Raw genomic sequence first — 21854 nt, 5'->3', positions numbered from 1 at the left:
GCCTGGCTGTCTGCTCACCCTGCCTTGCTCTTCCCTCCAGAGTGTGACCCTTCCTCCTGCTTTGTTGTAATTGCTCCTGCTTGAAGCCTCACTCTGACTTGTCTCGTTTCCTTTTCCAGACCCTGATTTGGATCTCCAGCAGGCCCTCCACCAATCCATCTTCATGCCTTCCCTGGCCTCTAACCCGACCCACCGCCTCCATCTTTGCTGGGAGCAGCACTGCAAGCTCTTGCCAGAGGTCTCGGGCCTCACAGCCAAACACGTGGCCAAATGGACTGTGGAAGAGGTGAGTTACCTGTTCCCTCTTCTGCTCTCTTGGGGTGCAGGAGTGCCAGAGCCCTCCTCTTCTGGAGTGCTCATTGGAAGACATCTTTATTTTCTTTCCTTTCCTAGGCAATGCTCTTCTGTTTGCTTTGCATATGCTGTAGCTGACTCAGCTAGAAGTTATACCCAAGTCCCTTTATAAGGGAGGGGAAGGATCCTTGTTAACCCTCTGGTGTCCACAGCTTATTTCCCTGAATAGGATTCCCTCACTTTCTTTGTTTATTTACCCCTTGATCTTTTAGTCCTCAGGCCTGAAACATGAATCTGACAGCAGATTGTTTCTCTCTGATCTCCCTCCCCCTCTCTTGTGACTTTGCTGCTGATTCACTTCTACGTTGCAGATAATTCCAAACTGCACTGTGCATGCCCACTCCTCCTTCATCTCCCTGCCTGATTCCCCTGGAACAAAACTGCCCACAGCCTGACCTGATTTCTGACAGAGGTAGCTGTGCAGCTCGGGATATGTCTCTGCAGTCCTAGCTCTTGAGATGTCTCCTGTAATTAGGTGGCATGTGAAAAAGCCGGTGTCTTTTGTGTGCTGAGTAGTTGGGTTTTGCCTCGATGCCTTGGGCATAAATAATATTTGTATCTCCACTTGAGAAGTGGTGACAATTTGGATCCCGGCGCTTAATCGCAGGCCATTTAATTCAAGAGAAATGTGCTGTAATGTTGTGCTTGCAAGTATGTAGGTAATCTGCAAAGCAGGAAAAAGGTGCTGTTCTTCATGATGCATAGAGGATCTTCAGAGACTTTTAGAAAGTGCATTTTCCCAAAGTACCTCTTACATCAGATAAATCCAATCTTGACTTTGCTCTTCATGCTGGAAGACTGCTAGGAGGCTGGTGGGATTGCAGTCTCACAGGAGACAGGAACCACAGCAATTGTGAAGGGGATAGAGCAATTAGTGTTGCTGTTTTAAAACTTGGTCCTTTTATTTGTTGGGGTTTTTGGGGGTAATGAAAATGTGTTTGAATTAAATCCATAGCAAGGAAGAAAAAAATACCTCTGAAAGATTTGTTGTTCATACCCTTCTTTTGAGAAAGCTTCCAATGATTTTTCCAAAAGGTCTTCTAGAAAATCAGTAAAGGCAGAAGCAGTTAATCCTCTGATGTGAAAATCAGAATCTCTTTCTTTTGGACAAAACGTGGAGGCTGGTTCATGGAAGAACAGAGTCAGGATACAAGCCAAATAAAATTTGTCCTTTGCAGTTGACCTTTAAAGCAACTGCTGGGTAAATTTAACTGGGATATTAGTTTGATAACGGATGAATGTAAGCAGGGACCACAGGGCATGAATGCAGGGCACTCTGGATATAGTGATTCAAAACCCAGAATACACTGAACTGTGCTCTGTGCTGCAGCCTGAAACAACTGATGAAGTTTCGACTGCCAGTAGGAGTGTGAATGGCACATTAAAAAGATCAGCTGCAGCACCACAATGGACTGGCTAAAGTCATTACAGGCTTTGTCTTGAATTTCAGTAAAGTGGATCTGGTTTTGCAAATTATGTTCATCACAGATTCCCATAGGAATCAGTTTGGCCTCTGTATGAGCACTTGCAGGATCAGCATGTGCAGTGAAATGTAGCCGGAGGTCTGGAAGATGAAAGCAGCAGGACTTTCTGTGTTTTAGTGAGTCCAAAGTAGATTTGATCTGTCGGCATTTGGGCTCCTAACATCTTCCTACGGGGCAAACGTTTGCCTTTGGGTTGTGCTTTGAACTCTGCTGCACAAAAGAGGCCATTCTGCTGATCTGAAACAAGAGCAATGGGGGTGTAAAATTCTCCTTTGGTTTCAGACTGAAGAACTGTTTTTATTTTATAAAACCCACATTAAGGAAAAAAATGTTGCTTTAATTCTCTGTTGGTTGAGAACAGCTGAAATGGCAGAGCAGCAGCAGTATTTAGGGGCCTTCAAGCTAAGAAACTCTTGGTAACACTGAACAATCAACGAGAGTAGTTACTTTAATACAGCTTTGTTATTTATTGAAAGCTTCCTGTCATGTTTTCAGAGCACAGCTAGTGAAGGATATTGAATCACAGAAGAACATTAGTATGTGCTAGACTTGTATTGTTCATTAGTTAATCCTGCATCAGAAGCTAATACCTTGTGGGGGGACTGTCCTTGTGCTAATTGCTCGTGTGTTACTAAATCCCAGTTAAACTCAGCCTCTCTCTGCATAGTCTCATGAGGTGGTGTCAGTTCTGCTATAGCTTGATGTTAAAGGAGTGCTATATGAGGCTACCTTCCAACTTTACCAAAAAGGTACACCAATACTGTGCTGATTTCAATATATCACACACAGCTGGGGTTGTGTCAGCACCTTCCATATGGGTTGCACAGAGTTTCTAAGGTGTTCTCAGAATTACATAAAGCTCTTTTTCAACCCCCTTCCCTTTACCAACATGTAGTTGTAGTGTAAGAAGCTTCCACCAGATAGTTCTGTGAGCACTGAGGTTGTTGCCAGCCGGAAGGGCAGGCAGGCATTCACCTCCTCAAAGGAAAAGCCCTGATCTGCCTCATCCCACTGTGCTCCTAACCTGTCTGACACCTCTCCCACCCTCATCTTGAGCCCCTCCGGCCTTACCCTTTCCCTTGGTTCAGGGCTTCACTGCCACCATTGTGGGGCTGTGCTGGTTTCCTCTAGCCCATGATGTTACTGTGTTTTGGCCTTGTGCACCCGAACCTCCTTTGTCCCTCAACTGCCACGTCTTTGTTTGGGGACTCTCCTCCCCCAGCAGTGATGGGCCAGGCAGGTCACTGCAGCTCAGTGGAACCCAGGGTCTGGCTCACATGCTGGGGACCTTCTCTCCTGTATTCTCCTCTTGCATCCTCCTTCCCTCTCTTTTCTCCATTTCTGGTAAACCGCAGGACTCCTGTTTGTTTAAAAGGCCGCTCTTGTGGCAAAGAGTGCTTGCAGTGTTTGTACAAATTACTTCTGGGACAGATCAAAGGCCCGTCACTCAGTGTCAGTGACAATAGCCAGCGGCAATTGTGCAGGGAAGGATGCAGGAGCAAGGCAAGCTCAGACCATTCCCCAGAGATTTCTACCAGCCTCTCAATACCATAGACACTAAAGGGCACTTATCGTTTTGCGCCGAGGGGTCTAACTGTCTCCTAAATTCTGGAAGGTACCAGACCCTGCAGAAGGATTTTCATTTGTTTTTTAATTATAAGGAGGTGGGGGGATTCAAAAGGAAAGTAGTATTTTGTTATTTGTTTATAATAGGAGTCTGCACTTCTACAGAAGAAAATGTGGAGTCATTGCCCGATGTGGATTTTAGGGGTTCCCTTTAAAATGGGGCTGTCCCTACTAGCAGAAGATAAGGGCAAAACATGAGAGGGATGCTCTGCTTTCAGATTACATAACAGAAACAATGGGAGTCAGAGCTGTTCACCAAAAATCAGCTTCTCCAGGGTAGAGCAAAACCAGAGGGCATGCTGACAGCTCCATTCCTGCATGGTCGGAACTGGGGGAAGGGAATGAATATTAGTCAAGTGGTAGGATCAGCTGGAGATGCAATGACACAATTTAGGAGAGAATCTGACAATCCTGAGTTAAAGGGAAGCTTGTATTTGACAGTGACCCCTCCTAATTGTTTGTCTGTTTGTGTTCATGGAAGAAATGTCACATCTGTAATAACTCGAATATGCCTGATGAAACAGAGCTGTTCCTGCAAGGGAGCATCCAATTAGCATGAGATGTTTGATCTGATTATGCCTCAATATACAAATCTTCTATGAACCAGTGAAGCTACAGCTGGAGAAGACAATACATATTAAGTCATCTTCCACTGCATTCAGGACTGCTTCTCACACTACTTAGTGTTATATAATGTAATCCAAGGGCTGCTAGCATGTCTCTGGGGTGATTATTCCAAATGTTAATGGATTTCCTGCTTAGAAAGGTTTTTCCCTAATGTGAAATGTAAAATTTTTACTCGTTTAATCCTGTTGGTTCCATGGATCCTGTGCACCCACCATGGATTAAATAAAACCAAAACTCCTTTCCTTCCCAGCTCTTCTGCCTTCTCTATGTTGGTAAACCAGCAGTACTCATTTGGTTGGTTTATCTTGTCTCTTAAAGGCATGTCATCATGGGAAACTGTCTAAATCCTTTTTTCTTTTTAATTTTATTTTCCAGCAATACCATAGAGAAAGTGAAGTTGTGGATGGGTTTAAAATAGTATAGCCATATATGTCTTTTTAATCTGTAAAAATATTTTTGATATTTTATAAAGATCCTAAAATGGAGAAACTAGACTTTTACAGAAGGATAAATGGTCAAAAGGCAATACGGAAAGTATTATAGGTAATCAGAATACGCTTTGCAGGGGTGTTGCAGCAACAACCCAGTAATGTTTTTCATCTATATGCTTCATTAATGGGAGAGTTGTAAGTACTAAAGTTTTAAAAACTCTTGCATATAGAACTCTCATACAGAAATAAGACGTTTTTGCTTGGTGATATCCCATTTTAATCGTACATGTTTCTGTTTTCTCAAATGTAATTTCAGGTGGTAAGCTTTATCCAGCGTTTACCTGGTTGCAAGGAACAAGCATCTGTTTTCAGGGAAGAGGTAAGTCAAGTCTGCCCAAATCCTGTGCCATGCCACTGGCTGGTCTGATGGCAGTGAGGTGGTTTTGTACCCCATTACTCTGGAGTTACAGTGCAGATAGCATAGACATGCTCAGACTTGTCATTAAAGAGCCTATGGCATTTAGGAGGCAGCTTCAGCATCGAGCTGAATTCCAGCATGGCTAATTGCATTCTGCTGCTTTAAATTTCCCCTGCAGTTCCAATCACTGAGCTTATGCTTAACATCCTGTCTTGGACTATTGTGTAGTGGGTTTGGCGTCATTATAAAGATGTCCTGTTGGAATGGTACAATGAAGATCTCATCTGCTCCCTCAAACGAGCACATATGCCTGCTTCTCTTGGTGAGGCTGGCAGTCGTAGGGTTTCCCAGGAATTGCTGGCTTGCCCCATGGGCTGAGGTGAGAGCGGGAGGGGAACCTTTCCTTGAACAAGCAGTGGTTGGGCAATCAGAGCATCTCCTGCATGCAGTGTGTCCTGTCATCGCTGCCACATGCTGGGCTGGACTTGTTCCCTGTTTGTGGTGCTTTCACCATGGCTTCTCGGAAACCTCAGCTGGCGCAGGATATGGCTGTCCTGGGTTTTAGCACACTTCTTTGCATGGATCGTAGACACTTAGTCTCCGTTGAGTGCCTTGGCTTCCAGTTACATTGCAGGTATGACTTGGAGGTTCTTTATGAGCCCCTGATTAACTTGCACAGACATACCTCCCCTTCTATCATCACAGCTCTACAGCTCTGATTGTGAGAGCTTGAGGGAAGGGGCTGTACCTTCTCTGTTCTGTGCGGCACTGAGTGCACCCTCTGGACCAAGGAAAAGCATTGCACATTGTAGCAACTGTAAAGGGCAGGTTTTTAATAGATGACTGCTCCCCAGAGCTGGCTTCCTTTCAGGATGAATCAGGCTGTAGTGCATTTTATGGGATATATGTATTTGTATTTTGTTTTCCCTTATTTTAAAAAACACCCACTCACACAAAATAAAAAGCAAAAGAAATGGAGGCTTGCACAAAGCACTATTCACAATGTAACAATATAGTGGACTACTGTTTAATTGAATATAGTGGGAATGATGAAATTTATTCGAATGAACCAATCTTTCAGTGTAGCTGAGTGTAAAAGGTATGTCCTGATTTCTAGCAAAGATGCATTCAGGGTGAGATATAACTAGCAAATCTTCTAATGAATCCAACCATTCACAATGTATTTTATTTCTTCTAGCCCTAATTTAAATGGGTCCTGAACACAGTGACTGCTTTCTGGTTCAGAGAGCAGCATAGCCATGTTCTATTTTAATACCTTACTTTCTGCAGCCTCAAAGTATGATTCCCTATGCCAAATGAGAGGGGCTTGGGTTGTTTTTCAGGTTTATGCTCAAACCAAATTGTCAGTTTGAAATTAAAACCCTTTTAGCAGTTTGGCTTTGGCCAGAATTCAGGTGTGAGTGACGGGACTGCTGAACTCCACCCACATTGTCCATTAGCTGTAATCAGGCCTTTGAGTGCTCACCGTTCAGGATAAATAAATCCCTTGCAGACTTCTCTTGGCGGGGGGGAGAGGGATAAGTTGCTGCTTACATTAGGAATGAAGAGAACAAATTGTGCACAGAATTTTAAAAACCATCCAAATAAGATGGAACAAAGAAATGAATAATAAAGCACAGGCACTGATACTGTGCTTGTTCTAGGTCCAGTTCAGGGAAGGTCTGTTTAAAATAAGCATCTTTGAGGCAATGCAGTGAAAATGAAGCATAGTAATAATGCTGGACTCAAAACCATTTTGAAATGGAGGACTGTTTTCCAGCAGTTTTCTGCTAGTGTTGACTCTGTATTATTTAATTTAAGCAGCAGTCCATTTGTTTCAAGATATTTTTAACATGTTCATTGCAGTAGTGTAGACTTTAGGCAGCTTGCAAACAAGATTCAGGGACATTGTGTGGCCAGTCATCTGTGGGCTGGGAGCACTGCTGTCATTTCCAGTGTACATCCTGGGAGGTTAAGTAACTTGCTAACGGTCTCTTGTGTGGTTAGAGAGGGGGAAATCAAAGCTCCTGGCTCCCAGCTCTTTGCTTTAATTATATGTTTGTCCAAGTTTATTCAATGTGACTTCTTCCACCAGTCGTCACTGTCCAAGTTAGGAAGACTACAGAAATAGAAGAATTGTTATTCTGGATGAGTTGAGTGTCCGGTGTTGTCTGCTGCACTGGTGAACATCAACTGAGAGGATGAGATGCTGTCAGTCTCTGTAAATGGACTTTAGCAGAATAACTTAGGGAGTCATATATTGTTTGTCTGTGTCCATTAATCTTTGGCTTCTTCCCTGCAGCAATTGAGGTTTATATTAATTATATCTGTGTTGTCTCTGCGGATGTTCTTGTAAACCTAAGTAAATTTTTAACCTCTTCTTAAAATAATATATTATGATTTCACTTGCTGCTACCTAAAGCATCCTGTATTTTCACAAGGTAGTATGTTTTTCACTTGCTTACTTTGAATTGCTGATGGATTAGGAGAGTGTGTGTGTAAGTTCAGACAGATTACATGTCTTTTCTATGCCTTGTTCTGTGTAGCACATGATCTCTTTTACCATGTGCTAAACAAGCCCATTTAGTGTCATTGAAAACGATTTCACAATAGCCTCCTGTTTCTCCTTTAAACAGAGACTTGTTGTCTATGGGCAGAGTACATCCTAGTTGTGAGAGTAGCCAGATGTTCACATCTCAGGAATTTTTCTCATCTGTAAGGTTTTTCGCAGAGCTGACCAAAAAAAGCCAAAAAAAAAAGGGTGTTTGGCTTTAAATTTTACCCTGAACAGTTTAACAGGGGTTGAAGAGTCTATGCAATGACAGTATGTAATGAATGCACTAGGAAATGGTGATTTTAGATTTCTAATCATTGTAAATCAGTGTAATATATCAATTCTTGGATAGCCGCCTCCTGAAGACTCGCGTTCTAGATTTCCTGATCTAATTTCTGGCCACAGATTGTGAATAGGCCTTAGGATTTTTGACAGTTGCTGGCTTTTTAGAGCAATTTTAGTGAATATAAAGTCTAATGAAACATGTTCCTCATGGTCTCTCCGTAAGCCTTGCCCACACTCAAACTTCTCTATTTCTAGAAAAAGGGCTGCTAGATGAGGTCTGAGACCCTTGGAAAGGGCAGCATGCTTGGGAACCTCACAGGGATGTGGGTGCCAGAACTAGAGAGAAATACAAGGTTTCAGTCTTTGGACCTGTGTTCGTACTTTCATTCCTTAGTTCAAAGTACATTGTTTAACTGAACGACCAGAAGTGAGAATCCTGTCTATCTCTTGATGTTAATCTTTATCTTATTTTGTGTTTCCAACCTCTAGCAGATAGATGGTGAGGCCTTCCTGCTCCTGAACCAGAGCGACATAGTTAAAATCCTCAGTATCAAGCTGGGTCCTGCCCTGAAGATCTACAACGCCATTCTCATGTTCAAGTCTGCAGAAGACAACTGAGAAGAGCCCTTCAGCAGAGCCCACAAGGAATTGACAGGGAACGGATCTTCAACTGAGAGCATGACAACGTGCCGAACAGGCAAATTGGGACTCAGATATATTTTAAGTAGAACTTATTAAAAATATTTTGAGGACATAAAAATCCTGCCACAGTTTGGAATATGGGGCAGCTTCACTTCCAAGAAGAGGATATTATTATATTTTGTAATTGAATTTGGTTTTGATATATCAATCTCTTTTTGAGATCTAGAAGAAACCTCCGGTTATAAGGGGAATCCAGGGTAATGTTGGTGGAGCTGCAATAGCAAGAAGAAAGCTATGAGTAAAATGACTGCTGTGTCCAATGATAGTGCCTGAAAGAGAGACTGAGTTATCACCAGCATGTTTAATATATTCTGTATGTATAAAAACTCTGAGAAAAGAGAGTAGGAAAAAGATGCACTTCAGAGCAACTTACCTGTATCCTTCAATGCTGTGACTCAAGACCTGACCTTTTCAGGACTGATTTTTAAATTCCAATTTCACTTACTGATCCTAGTTGTTCTAATAACCTTGGCTACTTGGGCTGCTTACACAGCAGCAGAAAGGTAGCATGGGCAAAGGGTTTCCATCAGTGATGGCTTGCATTGTTTCTGGTAACAAGCAAAATGTTCTCGTTCATGTCACCGGAGAGCGGGAAGCAAGCCCTGTGTAGATAGCCTTTGGGTAGAGAAAGATCTCTCATAAAGATATTTCCCACAGGAGACAAGATAAATGATAAAAAAGATAAATATTTTAGCTGTAATTCTCCCATCAGTGCTTTTGTGCAACTGCTGTCTAGACCAGGAACATCTTAGGGCAAAATGGCACAATCAGGAGCACTTGGGAATTTGATGGGTTCATTCTTGTCCTCTCCACTGTCAGCCAAATGCTAGGAATATGAGTTGGAAACCCAGCAGTGGCCAGCATATGCATACAGATGCAAACAGATTTCCTAGAAACAATTTGCTTTTATTTTTGAACAATCAAAACTCCTGAACGCTTAGTGTTTTAGCCTTTTCAGCCTCCAGGTGGACTTTGGTCTGTTCTACCCAAGAGTCAGTGTGCTGTAGCAGCAGGGCACTGACTCCCCTGCCTCTCTAGTGGCAAGGCAGGCAGAGCACACAGGGAAATTTGACTGGAGGGGAACTGGGGTTTAAACAGACAGCAAAACGAGGTACGAATTACTTCTCAAAAGAGAGAGCTAATCTACGTCAGGGAGGAAGCAAAGCTTGTGGCTGTGTTCCTGTGCATGTAGTCTGTGCTCTCCTGGCAGGAGGGGAGCACGAGTATTTCCTGCTCTGCTCAAAGTCAGAGCATAGTTTTATGAACATGCACATGGGACTGCAATGTCCTGGATGGGGGATTTCCACACCATTACTTCCAGAGCTGTCCTATTACAATGGAAGCCCTGGGAGAAGTGGTGAGTCGTGCTAGGGCTCTGCTCAGTGTTACAATTTGTGCCTGGCGGCATGCTAGCTCGTGACTCTGCCTCTGGCCACTCTCCCTGATAGCTACTTGGCTGTTCTGGAGTTTAGCTAGAACCATCTTAGCTAGGGAAGCCTTTTCACCCTTGATTCAGAGCTGCCAGGTTAAATCCTGTGTGCACGAACCCTTCCAAGCACTGTAAGGGTGTTTACATGATGTTGCCGAAGGCAGGTGTGCCATCAGCCTCTGCCAAGGGTTGCATGAATTTCTCGGGGTGCTGCATGATGAGATGTGATCCATCTCTAGGCACCTCAAACTCCCTCCTGTAATTGGCATCTTTGTCACCAGTGTTGTTGCCATAGTCCCAGCCCTGCTGCTTCAAGAGCCGTTGGGAACAGAATGAACATGCTGTCCATGACAGTGTGGTGACGCAAGGAACACACTTGGTCTTCCTTCCCTAATCACTCCATGTCCTTTGTCCAACCTTCCAGCTGCTGAGAAGGTCCTTGTGACTTGCCTAAAGTAGTAAGTTCCTTAAAACTGTAAATAGAGCAGAATCCACGCCACTGAAGCCATTCAGTCCTGGATTAATATATAGAGCAATTTGTCTCCATACTTTCTATTTTTATATAAGATGTTAAGGAGTTTAAGCCTTCCACAGAGAAGACATAGGGTTGTGGGATATTTAATAGCTGAAACATTAAATATCAGCCAGGCAACTGCAGGAGAATAATTTAATGCAGTGTTAAGGACTAGACAAGATAGGAATTTAATTTATTAAAATACATTTTTAGTATGATAACCAGGATATTCACCAAAGAGTCACATTCCTTTATCCCACTCTGCACATCCAGCGTCAGTGTAGACTTGAATTTTAAGTGGCATGTCCTGGACTCTGACACAACTCGCCTTCTAGGCAAAGCAAAATTGTTTCCTGACAACTGGAGCAGAGGATCTGTAGCTGGACTGTGTTGTTCCTGGCTCTTCACCGACTTGCTAAATAACCCTGAGCCCTTCTTTGCTTCAGTTTCCCCCTCTGTGACACCCAGCCAGATGGGGTGAGTGCAGTTTCACCTTGCTCTTGTTTCTAGCAAGCAGGTCCTGCCAGATTTTCTGTTTTACCTCCTTCCTTTGGGAAACTGAGTTGGGGGACAGCAGATTGCCTCCAGCAATAAAACAAAATATAATATTATTTCATCTCTTTTACTATATATAGATAGAGAATGAAGAGAATTGGTGAAACAAGCAATGAGATTCTAGTCACTGAAATTATTCAAACAGAAGAGAAATCTTTAATCCTAGAGGCTTCCAAGCCAGCTGGATCAAAGACGAAAATGTGTACTTGGAGTTTGTTCAGTGACAGCAAGAGTAGTGCTTTCAGCAAGAAGGAAGGAGGAACCCTTTTAGGGATAGAAGAAGGAGGAATGTGCTTCTTGTGCCTTTTTTGTAATCTGATAATTGTCTTTGCAGAGCAAGCAAGAATGTGCGCATATCTATTACTGACTCCTTTTCCAAATATAGCTATATTCTAATAAAATCAAGCAACTTCACAATAACACCAGGGCAAAAAGATTTCCAGTGTCTTCACTGGACACATTTAAAATTCCCTAATATTTACAAGACAGAAAAACAACTAAACCAGCCCCATAACTTAGGAATTCGTTAGTTGCTGATGCCATTTCACTTGCATCGGGGAGCGCCACTTTCACGTGTGGTTTGGTGACTTGTTTCTGCTGCCAGACTGCCTGTACAAACTCAGCTCTGCCTTTTCCCAGTCCTGATCGAGGCCTGTGTCAAGGCGAGGGCTCTGCAGATGCCTTTGACTCTCTAATGCCTTGTTGTCTAATTTGAAACATGCACTTTGAAGCAGACAGCCAAAAGTCGTAGCTCTGTGGTGAACAAAGCTGAAACTGGTTAATGCCACCTGGTTTTAGGAGGCTTTCATTGTCTGCTAAACGTCAGCAGAAACCAGCTGTTGGCCCAACTGAACCCAGAAGTCACTTAGAAATGTAAATATATTACTCAGAAGCAACCCGGAGCTGTGACAACTTCCTGTGGGCCAGCAGTGCAATTGGGAGGTTTCAGTTCTCAGTTAAAATGAATCTCATTCCTGGTTATGTTTTTGTTCCTGTATCCCTGGTTTTGAAATCCAAAATGATCAAATTTTTCTCTTTTTCTCCTTGGTAGAGAGTCCTGTTAAAATTTTTCTGTGCCATCACCAACTATCATCCTTGTAATCCAGTAGCAGCAAATTTCTGCTCTGGGTAATGAATCGCATTAAAGTTGGACAGAAGCATTTGGCAACACTGATAGCAAAACTCTACAAGCAAAGGAGGAAAAAAAAAAACATTCAGCCCAGGGGATAAGCTAGTTCAGCTGTAGAAGATTTCCTGCCTGCTACTTTCATGCCCTGCTTAGGGATTTATACTACAGAAGGCTTTAAAGTTTTTGACATCCTCTCCATCATGTGATGAGCTAGCTTATTTTTGAAATTCCTATTGCTTGAACTGGAAACACGTGCAGGGGAAGGGAGTGTGCGCCCGTTGTCTCGGTTCAGCCTCTGAAATGTTTGCCTGTTTTAAACCAAACAAATACTTGAGCTTTCTGACACTAGCCATGACGTTGCACTCCACCGATGCTTTCTTCTGGAAATGTGAATAAAATTAATATAAATTCAAACCTGACTTGATCCTTCCGTGTTTGGGTCTGACCCTGACACGTGCTCGCAGGGAAGCTGGGCTGGCTCGCTGCCCTGAAGGCCTGTCACGGGGGTGGCTTGGTCATCGCAGAGGTTTGTCACCTTGTTTTCCTCCCCCTAAACCTGGCAATCAAATGCGGGCAGCATTTTCATCTTTCATCTCTTTTGTCAGGCAGAGCAAAGCCATATATTTGAGCTCTCCTTGATTTGTACACAGGACAGCATCAGACTTGGCCAGCTTCATCCACTGAGGCTGTGCCTAATCCCCCAATTCCTTGCTGTCCTCTGCTGCTGACAGAATATTTTAATCCCTCGTGGTTTCCTATTGCAGACTATCCCAGGACTCTGCCATCTTCCTAAAGCAGCTTCCAACTTTGAGTGTTTAACTAAAACTTAGCAAGAACTTGTTATTACTATGAATCAATGTTAAAACTGCATTTTGAGGGTTTTGTGTCTGTTTTACCTTCCTTAATGCTCTATTGGGCTTCTTCACTGTGTCCCCCATAACAATTTTAATTAACTCACCTGGGCATTTGTTTCTGCTGTAATTGTAATTAGCTGATAAATTGCAGAACACTGTGCAACATGCCGTCAGTTGGTTTTCCCCCAAACTCAGGTGGCGGAAACTTCTTCCTGATCTTCACAGAGGTGTTTCTGATAGAGCCAAGAGGCTGAAGCTGCACCTGCAGTGCGTCACCGAGCCAAGGGCAGGACGGGACCAGGGCACAGATTCACTTTGGTGGCTGAGATTAGCAGACCTTTCAAAGCTAAAAATATTGGAGAGTTGGCACCCAGCCATAATTTCTAAACTATCCCATCATTGGGGTAAACATTTGCTCTCATTGGTTTTTCCCTTCCAAGGTTTTTTCGCTTCTATTTAAACCCTGGCTTGTTTGCTTTTGTTACCGTGATTGGATTCCCAGTCTGGTTAGCTGGGATGCTTGTTGCACGCTCAGTAACATCAAATTTTGCTTTTACTTGCTCTGTTAGTTCCCTTGGGCTTCTGCTGGGATGCGTGCTTGTCTGTGTCACTGCACTTGTGATATCTGAATTTCTCTGTGGAAGGGATTTTTTTTTAACCAAGACTTTGATGGAGAAGTCTTAACAGAGCAGGGTGCATTAATCACCCAAATGGCTGATTATATTTGCAGATTATTCTGCTCAGGCAGACAGTCCCGAGTCATACTTCTCCTTGGGCAGGAAAAACCTGTAGTTTATTTTTTGCCTGCTTGAATGCTCAAGTCATTCTGTGGTCAGCCCTGACCGTGCTCCTTGGGACTGATTTTTCCCTTGTGCTGAAGCCCTTGCACAATTCCCTGGTGGGCTTTGCACACCCACTTGAGGGGTTGGAGGGGTCTCTTTGATTTAAAGTGAAGACAAAGTATGGTGGAAGGGACATGTCGCCTGCATCGCTTCTTTGCGTCATGCTTCAGCTGAACATCCCTCACAAGCCTGGTTGCAGCCCTTCAGACCGGCTCAAGCTACCAGAGCAAAACTACTTAAACTCTGCCTGTCCCTTGTAATTACACTGAGCTTTGGCAGCTGTGACTCAAGGGTTGCATTTGCACACACGCCATTGAAGCACTCCCTTAGCCTGCACTTCCAGAAGAGACCTCCTCGACCTCCTCCTTCTCCTCTCCAGCAGCTCTGCCCCGTGGAGGACGGCGATACCCAGCTCTGCGGTGAGGTATGTGCACGAACCTTCACTTGTTGCCTTTCTTTGCTGAAAGAGTGCTCTTTTCCCGTCAGGGAAGGTGCGACCTGCAGTGCTCACAGGAGATTGTGTGATTTTATCGCTTGCACAGAGCTTTGAGCTCCCCTTTGAGCACCTCCTTCATTCTTGTTCGTGCTGGTGTGAAAATTTGCCGAAGGGACAAATGTGGCTGATGGGACAAATGTGGCTGATGGGGGTAGAGCCAGCAAAGGGAAAAGGAGCATCCTACCCACCTCCACCCCATGCAGCACATGTCCTGCATGATAAAATAAGTGATGACCTGTCCTCTCCTCCTCTGTCTCCTCCCTTAGAGGATTCGGCAGAGCAGCAGCGCTGCATCTGTGCCTCCATGGATGCTGCAGCCTTCTGGAGAGCTGGGGTTGACGGGAGGCTGTCGGCCTTGGCTATGTGGTTCTGGAGTTTAAGAACTGGTACTTGCTGGGCTGAGCTCTGCTCCCGTCATCATCAAGTGAGATGGTGTGGCACAGAGGGGCTGCGTTTGGAGCGATGGTGGCAGTGGATCTGGGTTTTGTGGTTGGGGTGGTGCAAGCTGGTTGCTTTCAAAAGTGAACAACACTAATTTTGAGAGAAAAGCTTGTGCTGGAGTTGGGGTGTTCCTTTGAAAGGTTGTCTGTAGCCTCTGTTCCCTGCAAGTGTAACATGCCCAGGGGAGATTTGGGGGGCTGCGGTGGGGTTGCTCTGGTGAAGGAGGTATCTGCATGCCCCCACAATTCACCCGTGGGAGGGAGCAGCCCGGAGGCTGCTGCAAAGGTTGCTCTGCCAAGCATCTCATTAAATTAAAAAAGAAGCCAAGCCCATTTGCCTTTTAAGTGCTTTTAAACGCTGATTTTCATTGTGCTTTTGCAGCAGAGTTGAGGTGTTAATCAGCATTTTATCAGGGCTCAGTTAACCTGCTATTACCAGTGGGCGTAAAAGGAGGTGTGTACTGAGCACCAGCTCTAGCTCTTACCTCCTCATACATGCTTACAGAGCTGGCCGGATCCTGCACCTTCAGGGATACCCGGCAGGGTCTCTGCCTTGGTTTCCTACACATGCATCTCATCTGGCCACTTAAAACTCTTAAGCCCAGCAGCTTTCCCAGGAGCAGGAACTGTAAAGACAAACATCGCTGCACTACCCTGACAGCCCAGCCCCAGCGGGGAAGAAGGATGTGGGAATGGAGGGGGGAACCTGCCCTCTCCATCCTGCATGTCTGAAGCTGACGGGCAAATTCCAGCTTCAGGAGAAAGAGATAACGGTGGCATGAAAGAAAAATGCTGTGGTTGGAGGGGCTCAATGATGAGGCTGGCTGTGCTCTGCCTGGAGGGGGGGGCGGCTTTAGCTGTGTTCACCGCACCCCAGCCATGAGCAGAAGTGCCAGTCCTTTTCCCAAATAATGCACTTGCTCCACTATTTATTGCCTTTGCGTATCACTTCCATAATATTTTCTTACATCCTTGCCACCAAGTGCAGCCTCAGCTTATTAATTGCCCTACAACACTTTCTCCTCTCTACATTATTCACCATCCAGACACTGTTAATGTAAGCAAGATTTTTTTTTTCCCCCTTTTGGAGACAGATACATTTGCTGCTGGAATGTTTCCAGCCATTTCTCCAAGAAATGTGCCGAAGACTTATGCGAGCAGGGTATCTGTGCCACAGCCTCAAGAGGTGCCAGCATGGCTGCTCTGGCATCCCCCCGGCAAACCCCTTCCCGGCCAGCCTGACCAGCTCCCATCTCGGAGCACAGCACCGGTGCCTTCCATCATGTGGGTGTTGCATTTGCAGTAAGGTTTGTCCTCAAAAACAATGTTATGTTTTCACCAGGGTCAACCTGATGTCCCCACGCGTCATCGGTGGTGGGTCCTTTTGGGCCAGAAAGTGGCTTTTTGCAGCAATGCTGATTTAAGAATCTTTTCTACCTGCAGAGCGTTGTCTGGGCTCCCTTTCAGCTCTGTGCTTGGGTTGTCTCAAATTACCCAAGTGATAAAAATGCCAAAAAAAGGTTGTTCCAAACTCAGATGGTTTCCATCATTGGGGTCGTGGCTGTGCTGGGAGCTAGCAGCTCTGCGGGTCAAGGTTGCCAAAACACCTCTGCTTCATGCACTGTCCTAAAACTCGAATAAAGCTTTTCCGCTCTGGGCTTGGGTGCCCAGGGCACGCGGCTCTGGGTTTTGTTATCCCTGGCAGAAGTGAAGTGCAGGGAAGCTGTGGTATGTCTCTGCGTTATGAAGTGGGACCACACAACTATTCAATGAGTCTCTCTAGTTTTCGCACTGTCTTGAACTCTTCTCTCTTATGGATGGAATTGAAAAAGGCCAGAGAAGAGGCTCGAATATAAATTTCCCTTTTCCCAAGCACGTCTCTGCTGCTGGGCGATGGCTGGGGAAGGTCTTGCCCTTTCATTTTAGTGAAAAACTTCTCAAGCATCTTCATTTCAGAAGAAATACAACAGTTGAAACGTTGATTATTTTTTCCCCATGAAACAGATTTTTTTTTTTCCTTCTCCTTTGTGCTGTGCCAGAGCCCCATGCACTGAAAGAATTAACCTCATTAGTCTTCAGAGCTCAGTAGCACCTTGTCTGTTTTTCTCCCCAGGTTGTTTTTCCTCTCTCTGGTCTCCCTCCCCTGCCTGTGGGATTTCCCTGCCTGCTCAGCTCCACTGCCATGTGAAACTGCTTCCACATCAATCAATTCTTCATGTGATCGGTTAATTCTGCTGCTCTCCAACATCAATTCTTTTCCCATCCATGAATGCTGCAACACACATGCGTGACCCCATGGGCTTCCCCTTGTCTTTACCCCCATCCCTCCTTTCCCCACCTTCCCAGCATCATCCACTCTCCCAAATGTCCACCCTGACCCTGCATCCCTCCCGGAGGTGGTGGGTTGGGCAGCAAAGGACGGGGGGTCCTTGGGGCATTGCAGGGTGAAGGCAGACCCACAGCTTTCCCACCAGCTCCTCCAAATCCTATAACAAAACAGCACGAGGATGCTCTTGGGCAGCAGCAACACAGCCCCAGCAGCAACGCAGCCTCCCCTGCTCCCACCAAGATGGGCTGCAGACCCTTCCCACAGCCAAAAAGCCCAGAATAAATAGGAGCAAGCAGCACTGAGTTCATCCAGCCTGAGCAAGACCAGGCTACAGGCAGAGCACCGTCTCTCTACCCATCACTGCAGCAGGAGCCAGAACAGGGTGACCCAAAATGAGCCGGAATCCCACAGCGCTCAAAGGACAAAGACTCTTCTGTTGACGCAGGATGCTTTCAGGATCTCTGTGCTCCTGTGATGCTCACCAGTTAGAGATTGCAGGCTGGGCTGGAAAGATAAGTGAGCATCGGAGATGTAGTTGGTGTGAGTGGGAGAGCGACGCTGATGGTTGCAGCATGGGCTGCGTTGCTCATCTCATTGCAGCATCCTCGCAGCAAGTCTCCAGCGAAGGCGGCTCTGGGAATGCTTTCCCAAGGGATGGGGAGGCCCCTTTCCCACCCTTCTCTCCATAAATCAGCCAAGAGGGTTTCCATGTCTTCCTTGCCGCTTTCTCCACTTCCCCAGGATTTTGCAAAACTCTGTGCTGAGCGACCCATTTGGAAGGAAACTGCCCTAAACAACTCATGAACCAGGCAGTAGATAAAGGAATCATTTACATTTCAAATAAATAAAGCATTTTTGGCTTTGGATCAAAACGTAGTTGTGTTCAATGTTATCAGTTTCAGAGTGAGTAATTTATTTTTTTTTTTTGTATGCAGGCAGTTTTTTTTATAAAATGTGCATGAGGACTTGATGTAAGCAGGGCAGGAAGCAGACTCTGGGTTTTTTTACTATTGCACAGAGTTATCCCCACAACAGAGCTGCCGAAGCTTTTCTCTTGCCCTAAAGCCAGTGCTTGTTTACATCTATTTACAATCAAATTACATTAAACATCCAGAGCGATGCGGCAGATAGCACTCTTGCATGTTGCCACCATATTTCCAGCTGGATGTTGCAAATAACTCTATATCTACTGCAAATGGAAAACCTTTATAAACTTGGATCGGAGCTTCTGATTGTGGAACCAACAAGCCTTCTTCCAGGTGGGATAAAAATAGAGATTTGCCCCTCTAACTGCAAAAAAAGGGGCTGGACATGAGCATAGAACGTAACAAAATTAACCCTGTCCACTTGTAGCCACAAAGAGCTTGTGATGGTAAGCAGGATGAGCATAACATGCTAATACCTCCAAACAAACAATATCCACCCCAGCTGGAGACTCTTGGCATGGCAGAAGAAGTCAACCATGAGTCTTGGCTGTCATTCCAGGTGTTGTGTTAACAAACATCCAAGCAATCAGGGTATCACAGCCTCTACGGTGAGATGATGGAGCTTCTAGTAGATGCTGTTGCCCACCTCCTCCCTACGAACTTTCTATCACCCGTGTGAGATGGATGTATAGTTTCTGTATGAGCTTCATTGGTGGGAACAGCTGGGAATATGTGTTTAAGCCCTTCTGGATAGTGGAAATCGGGTAACGGCATCTTCACAGAGGAATATGGTGTAGTAAAGTGAATTCTTAGAGCACTGTTTGATCTTCCAGAGTCTTCAGCCAGAGCAGTAGCAACTGCATCCCTTTAAGAAGACACGTCTGGTTAAGATCATCTACTGCTTCCTCTGAAACAAGATTTAAAATAGGAGACCTTGCCTTCAAAGAGGTGGCTTTGTTTAGCAGTAAAATTGATTAATTACTGGAAGGGATAAAGAAAACAAAGTATTCTGTTGATCCCACGGGGTAAGACCTTCTGTGGCAGAGATACTTCGCAAATAATGGACAGTTTTACCTTCCGTTACCCTCTTCACACTCTGTTCTTGGGCAGAATTCAAAAAGCTTTGGACTATGAGGGACCATCATGTGTTGCTCTTGCCTGGTTTCAAGGGAGAGCATCATCCAAATGGGTGTAGACCCGTCTGCCAGTAGCTACAACACAGAGCATCAACTGCTCGGCTCGAGGGCAAGTGAGGACAAAAGCTCCAGCCTGAGCCTGTCTCTACCACACACGAGTGCTGTCTGCTTTCATCCCTTCTCCCTGGCACGCAAAGGAGAGAGGGAAGTAAGATAGGACAGGATTTGTGTGATCTGGTGTGGTCCAGAGATTTGCAGGACAATGTCAAAAGTATGATTCATTTCAGCTAGCATCAGCTGAACATCTCGTCTGAGGCGTCTTGGCTCCTGTGCTGGTCAAGGGAGAAGAAACCAGGATCTGCAGAAATGAAGGAATCCCCCTTCTCTTACACAGCTGTTTTGGGATCGGATGTGTGGAAATGCTGACTTTACCCCCTTAACCCTTGGGAGAGCCCAGAGGACAGCTGATTTTCAGATGACTGAGGTCAGACCTGGTGAATCTCTGCGGGCAAGATGTACAGGATGCTTTCAGTAGTATTTATTGCATGTATTATTATAATAACACGACAAGATTTTTCTCCTCTCTCCTCTTCCCTTATGCCTGCCTGTGCAGGCTCTGAGTGTGATTAACCTAGAAAAGCTCCTTGCAGTGTTCAGCAAGTGCTGGTTAACTTTAGGTAACCATCGGCTGGGAAATATCCCCGGCTGGAGGGGTTGGTGATGTGGGCGCGTAGCTCGGGTGGTCCTGGAGGTGAGGTATGTTGGAGCTCTTTCCTCATGGGGCAGGAGGGTCAACTAATTCACTGCTGCTCAGGCAGCTCAGTGTAAATCCATAGATGGGAAAAATAAATAGTTGCATGTTAGGTCATGAAATAGTCCCAAAAGAATGAAAAAAACCCACCCTGGTACTCCTATGGGAGCTTGGCTTCAGCAGGACTCATAAAATCACCACTTGAGCCCTTGGCAGAGTGTTAATTATTTTCCTGCCTATTAGAGTCACATGCGTAATTGCTCCAGCACCCGTTAGCAGGGTTAGCGAATTACTCTCCCAAATGGCACCTCCTTTTTTTCCCTGGTTTTCAGCTAGATACAGTCACTTGGAGACCAGATCCAAGTCTTCTACTTAACATGGTGTCAAAAATCGTTGCTGATCGGATGATCCCTTTCCCCTGGATCACCGAGGGGGAACCCATTTCGTCACGTTGAGAGGCCAAAAGAGCTTGCACTGTTGCCTTGGAAGAACTCCAGCGTTTGTAAGCCAATTTGTTTCCCTTTTTTCCAGAAAATCATCCCAAATTTCATATCATTTCTAGGAAAATTAAGCATCACATAGAGGAAAACAGCACTCCAACAGCTGAGTTCCCTCTCGGTCCAGTATTGTTTCTTCCCAGGAATTACTTCTCTCTGGGCAAGAGCTGAGGCCAGGGCTGTTCTTTGGTTGCTGTTTAATTAGTTCCTAAGTTCTTCTAGTGCAAGTGTAGATCTATATAAATTAACAATAATAATGTCTATAAGCACCTTTGTAAGGAACAGGGCGTTATGAGGTCCCTGCCTCATGGCACAGATTCTCCACCTTCCCTTTGGACCTGCACATCTCCTCTCCTCCGTGTTTCTTGCCTTTTTTTACCCTGTTTTTAGCTCCTAGTCCTTGCTTCTTGCTATCCATGTCTGAGTTGGGATCTCCAGCCAAATACCCCTTGGCAAGAGGGATGGGAATAAATGCATTGGGTGGCTCAGACTCCTTGTGGGTGGCTCGGGCCCCTCGTGGGTGGCTCTGCCACCACCCAGCTCCGCTGAGCCTCCAACACATGCCCCCGTGAAAAGGAAGGATGCTGCTTTTGTTTTCCGACTGCAGCCCCCAGAGATGCTTTAACAGCTGAGCTTGACTCCTTGACAGGTTTCAGCTAATAATCACACCCAAATGTGCCTGCAAATATAAACAGTGGTAAATGTGCAGATATAATCATGCCGGGGAAGAGAAGAGGTGCCCTTTAGCAGCTCTAGAAAAGCCTGCAAAGAATCAGCTTTCTTCAGACTATTGGTCCTTGGGGAACGATAGCACATGCAATATTCAGTGGGACATGGAAAGCAACACGGAAAGAGCCATAAATATCTCCAGGAAAAATATCACTGATGGAGATTTTGAAGCTGAAGAGGATGAGAGGTCTGGAGAGCCTTGTCCATGAGCCACCACGCCTTGAGACCTTCATTGACTCCCCTCCAGCCCATGCTTGCGGTGGGAGAAACCCATGTTTACCCACAACATGATGGTATTTGGGGCACCAGGAGGGTTCCCAAGCCCCGAAATCTTTGCTCTCCCCAGAGCAGGAAAGGGAGAGCTCCCCAGAGGGGAGTGGGCGCACAGGGCAGCCTGTGCACATTGCCATGCTGCTTGCCGGAGGAGCCAGGCACAGCCCTAATCCCATTATGGTATTTTCCATAACATTAAAACACGGACGTAATTATTACAGGATTTTCCGTTAGCCAGTCTGTAATTGAAAACTTGCTGGGAGAAACAGTGTCAGGTTCCCTAAATGAAAGTTATCCCTTTTGGTCCCCAAAAAAATCCCCTGGTTTCTGGTTGTTCCCACTTACTCCATCCCAGGTCCGTTTGCTGGTGTCTCCTCCCTTGCTCAGTCCTTAGGTGGCCATAAAATGTCTTCATTTCTGAAATCAGCATGGCTAAATCCTCTCCAGAGGAATTATAGCCAGCGTTTTTTGTG

The 21854-nt window shown here is 45.3% G+C and overlaps 1 protein-coding gene across 7 annotated transcripts in view; it reads left to right on the top strand.

Moving 5' to 3' along the window:
- Positions 1-12522, top strand: part of LOC128152740 (lethal(3)malignant brain tumor-like protein 3) — a 52855-nt gene extending 40333 nt beyond the window's left edge. For all 7 annotated transcript variants that reach the window (XM_052811343.1, XM_052811345.1, XM_052811341.1 and 4 more), the window contains 3 exons: positions 120-286; positions 4839-4901; positions 8269-12522. In XM_052811343.1, coding sequence (XP_052667303.1) covers positions 120-286; positions 4839-4901; positions 8269-8397 — 359 coding nt within the window. In that variant the 3' untranslated portion in view covers positions 8398-12522. The remainder of the gene's footprint in view (positions 1-119; positions 287-4838; positions 4902-8268) is intronic.
- Positions 12523-21854: the final 9332 nt, after the last annotated feature.

This window comes from Harpia harpyja, chromosome 16 (genome assembly GCF_026419915.1).
Source record: "Harpia harpyja isolate bHarHar1 chromosome 16, bHarHar1 primary haplotype, whole genome shotgun sequence".
In the NCBI taxonomy this organism is placed as follows: Eukaryota; Metazoa; Chordata; class Aves; order Accipitriformes; family Accipitridae; genus Harpia; species Harpia harpyja.
This window is presented reverse-complemented; position numbering and strand designations above follow the sequence as displayed.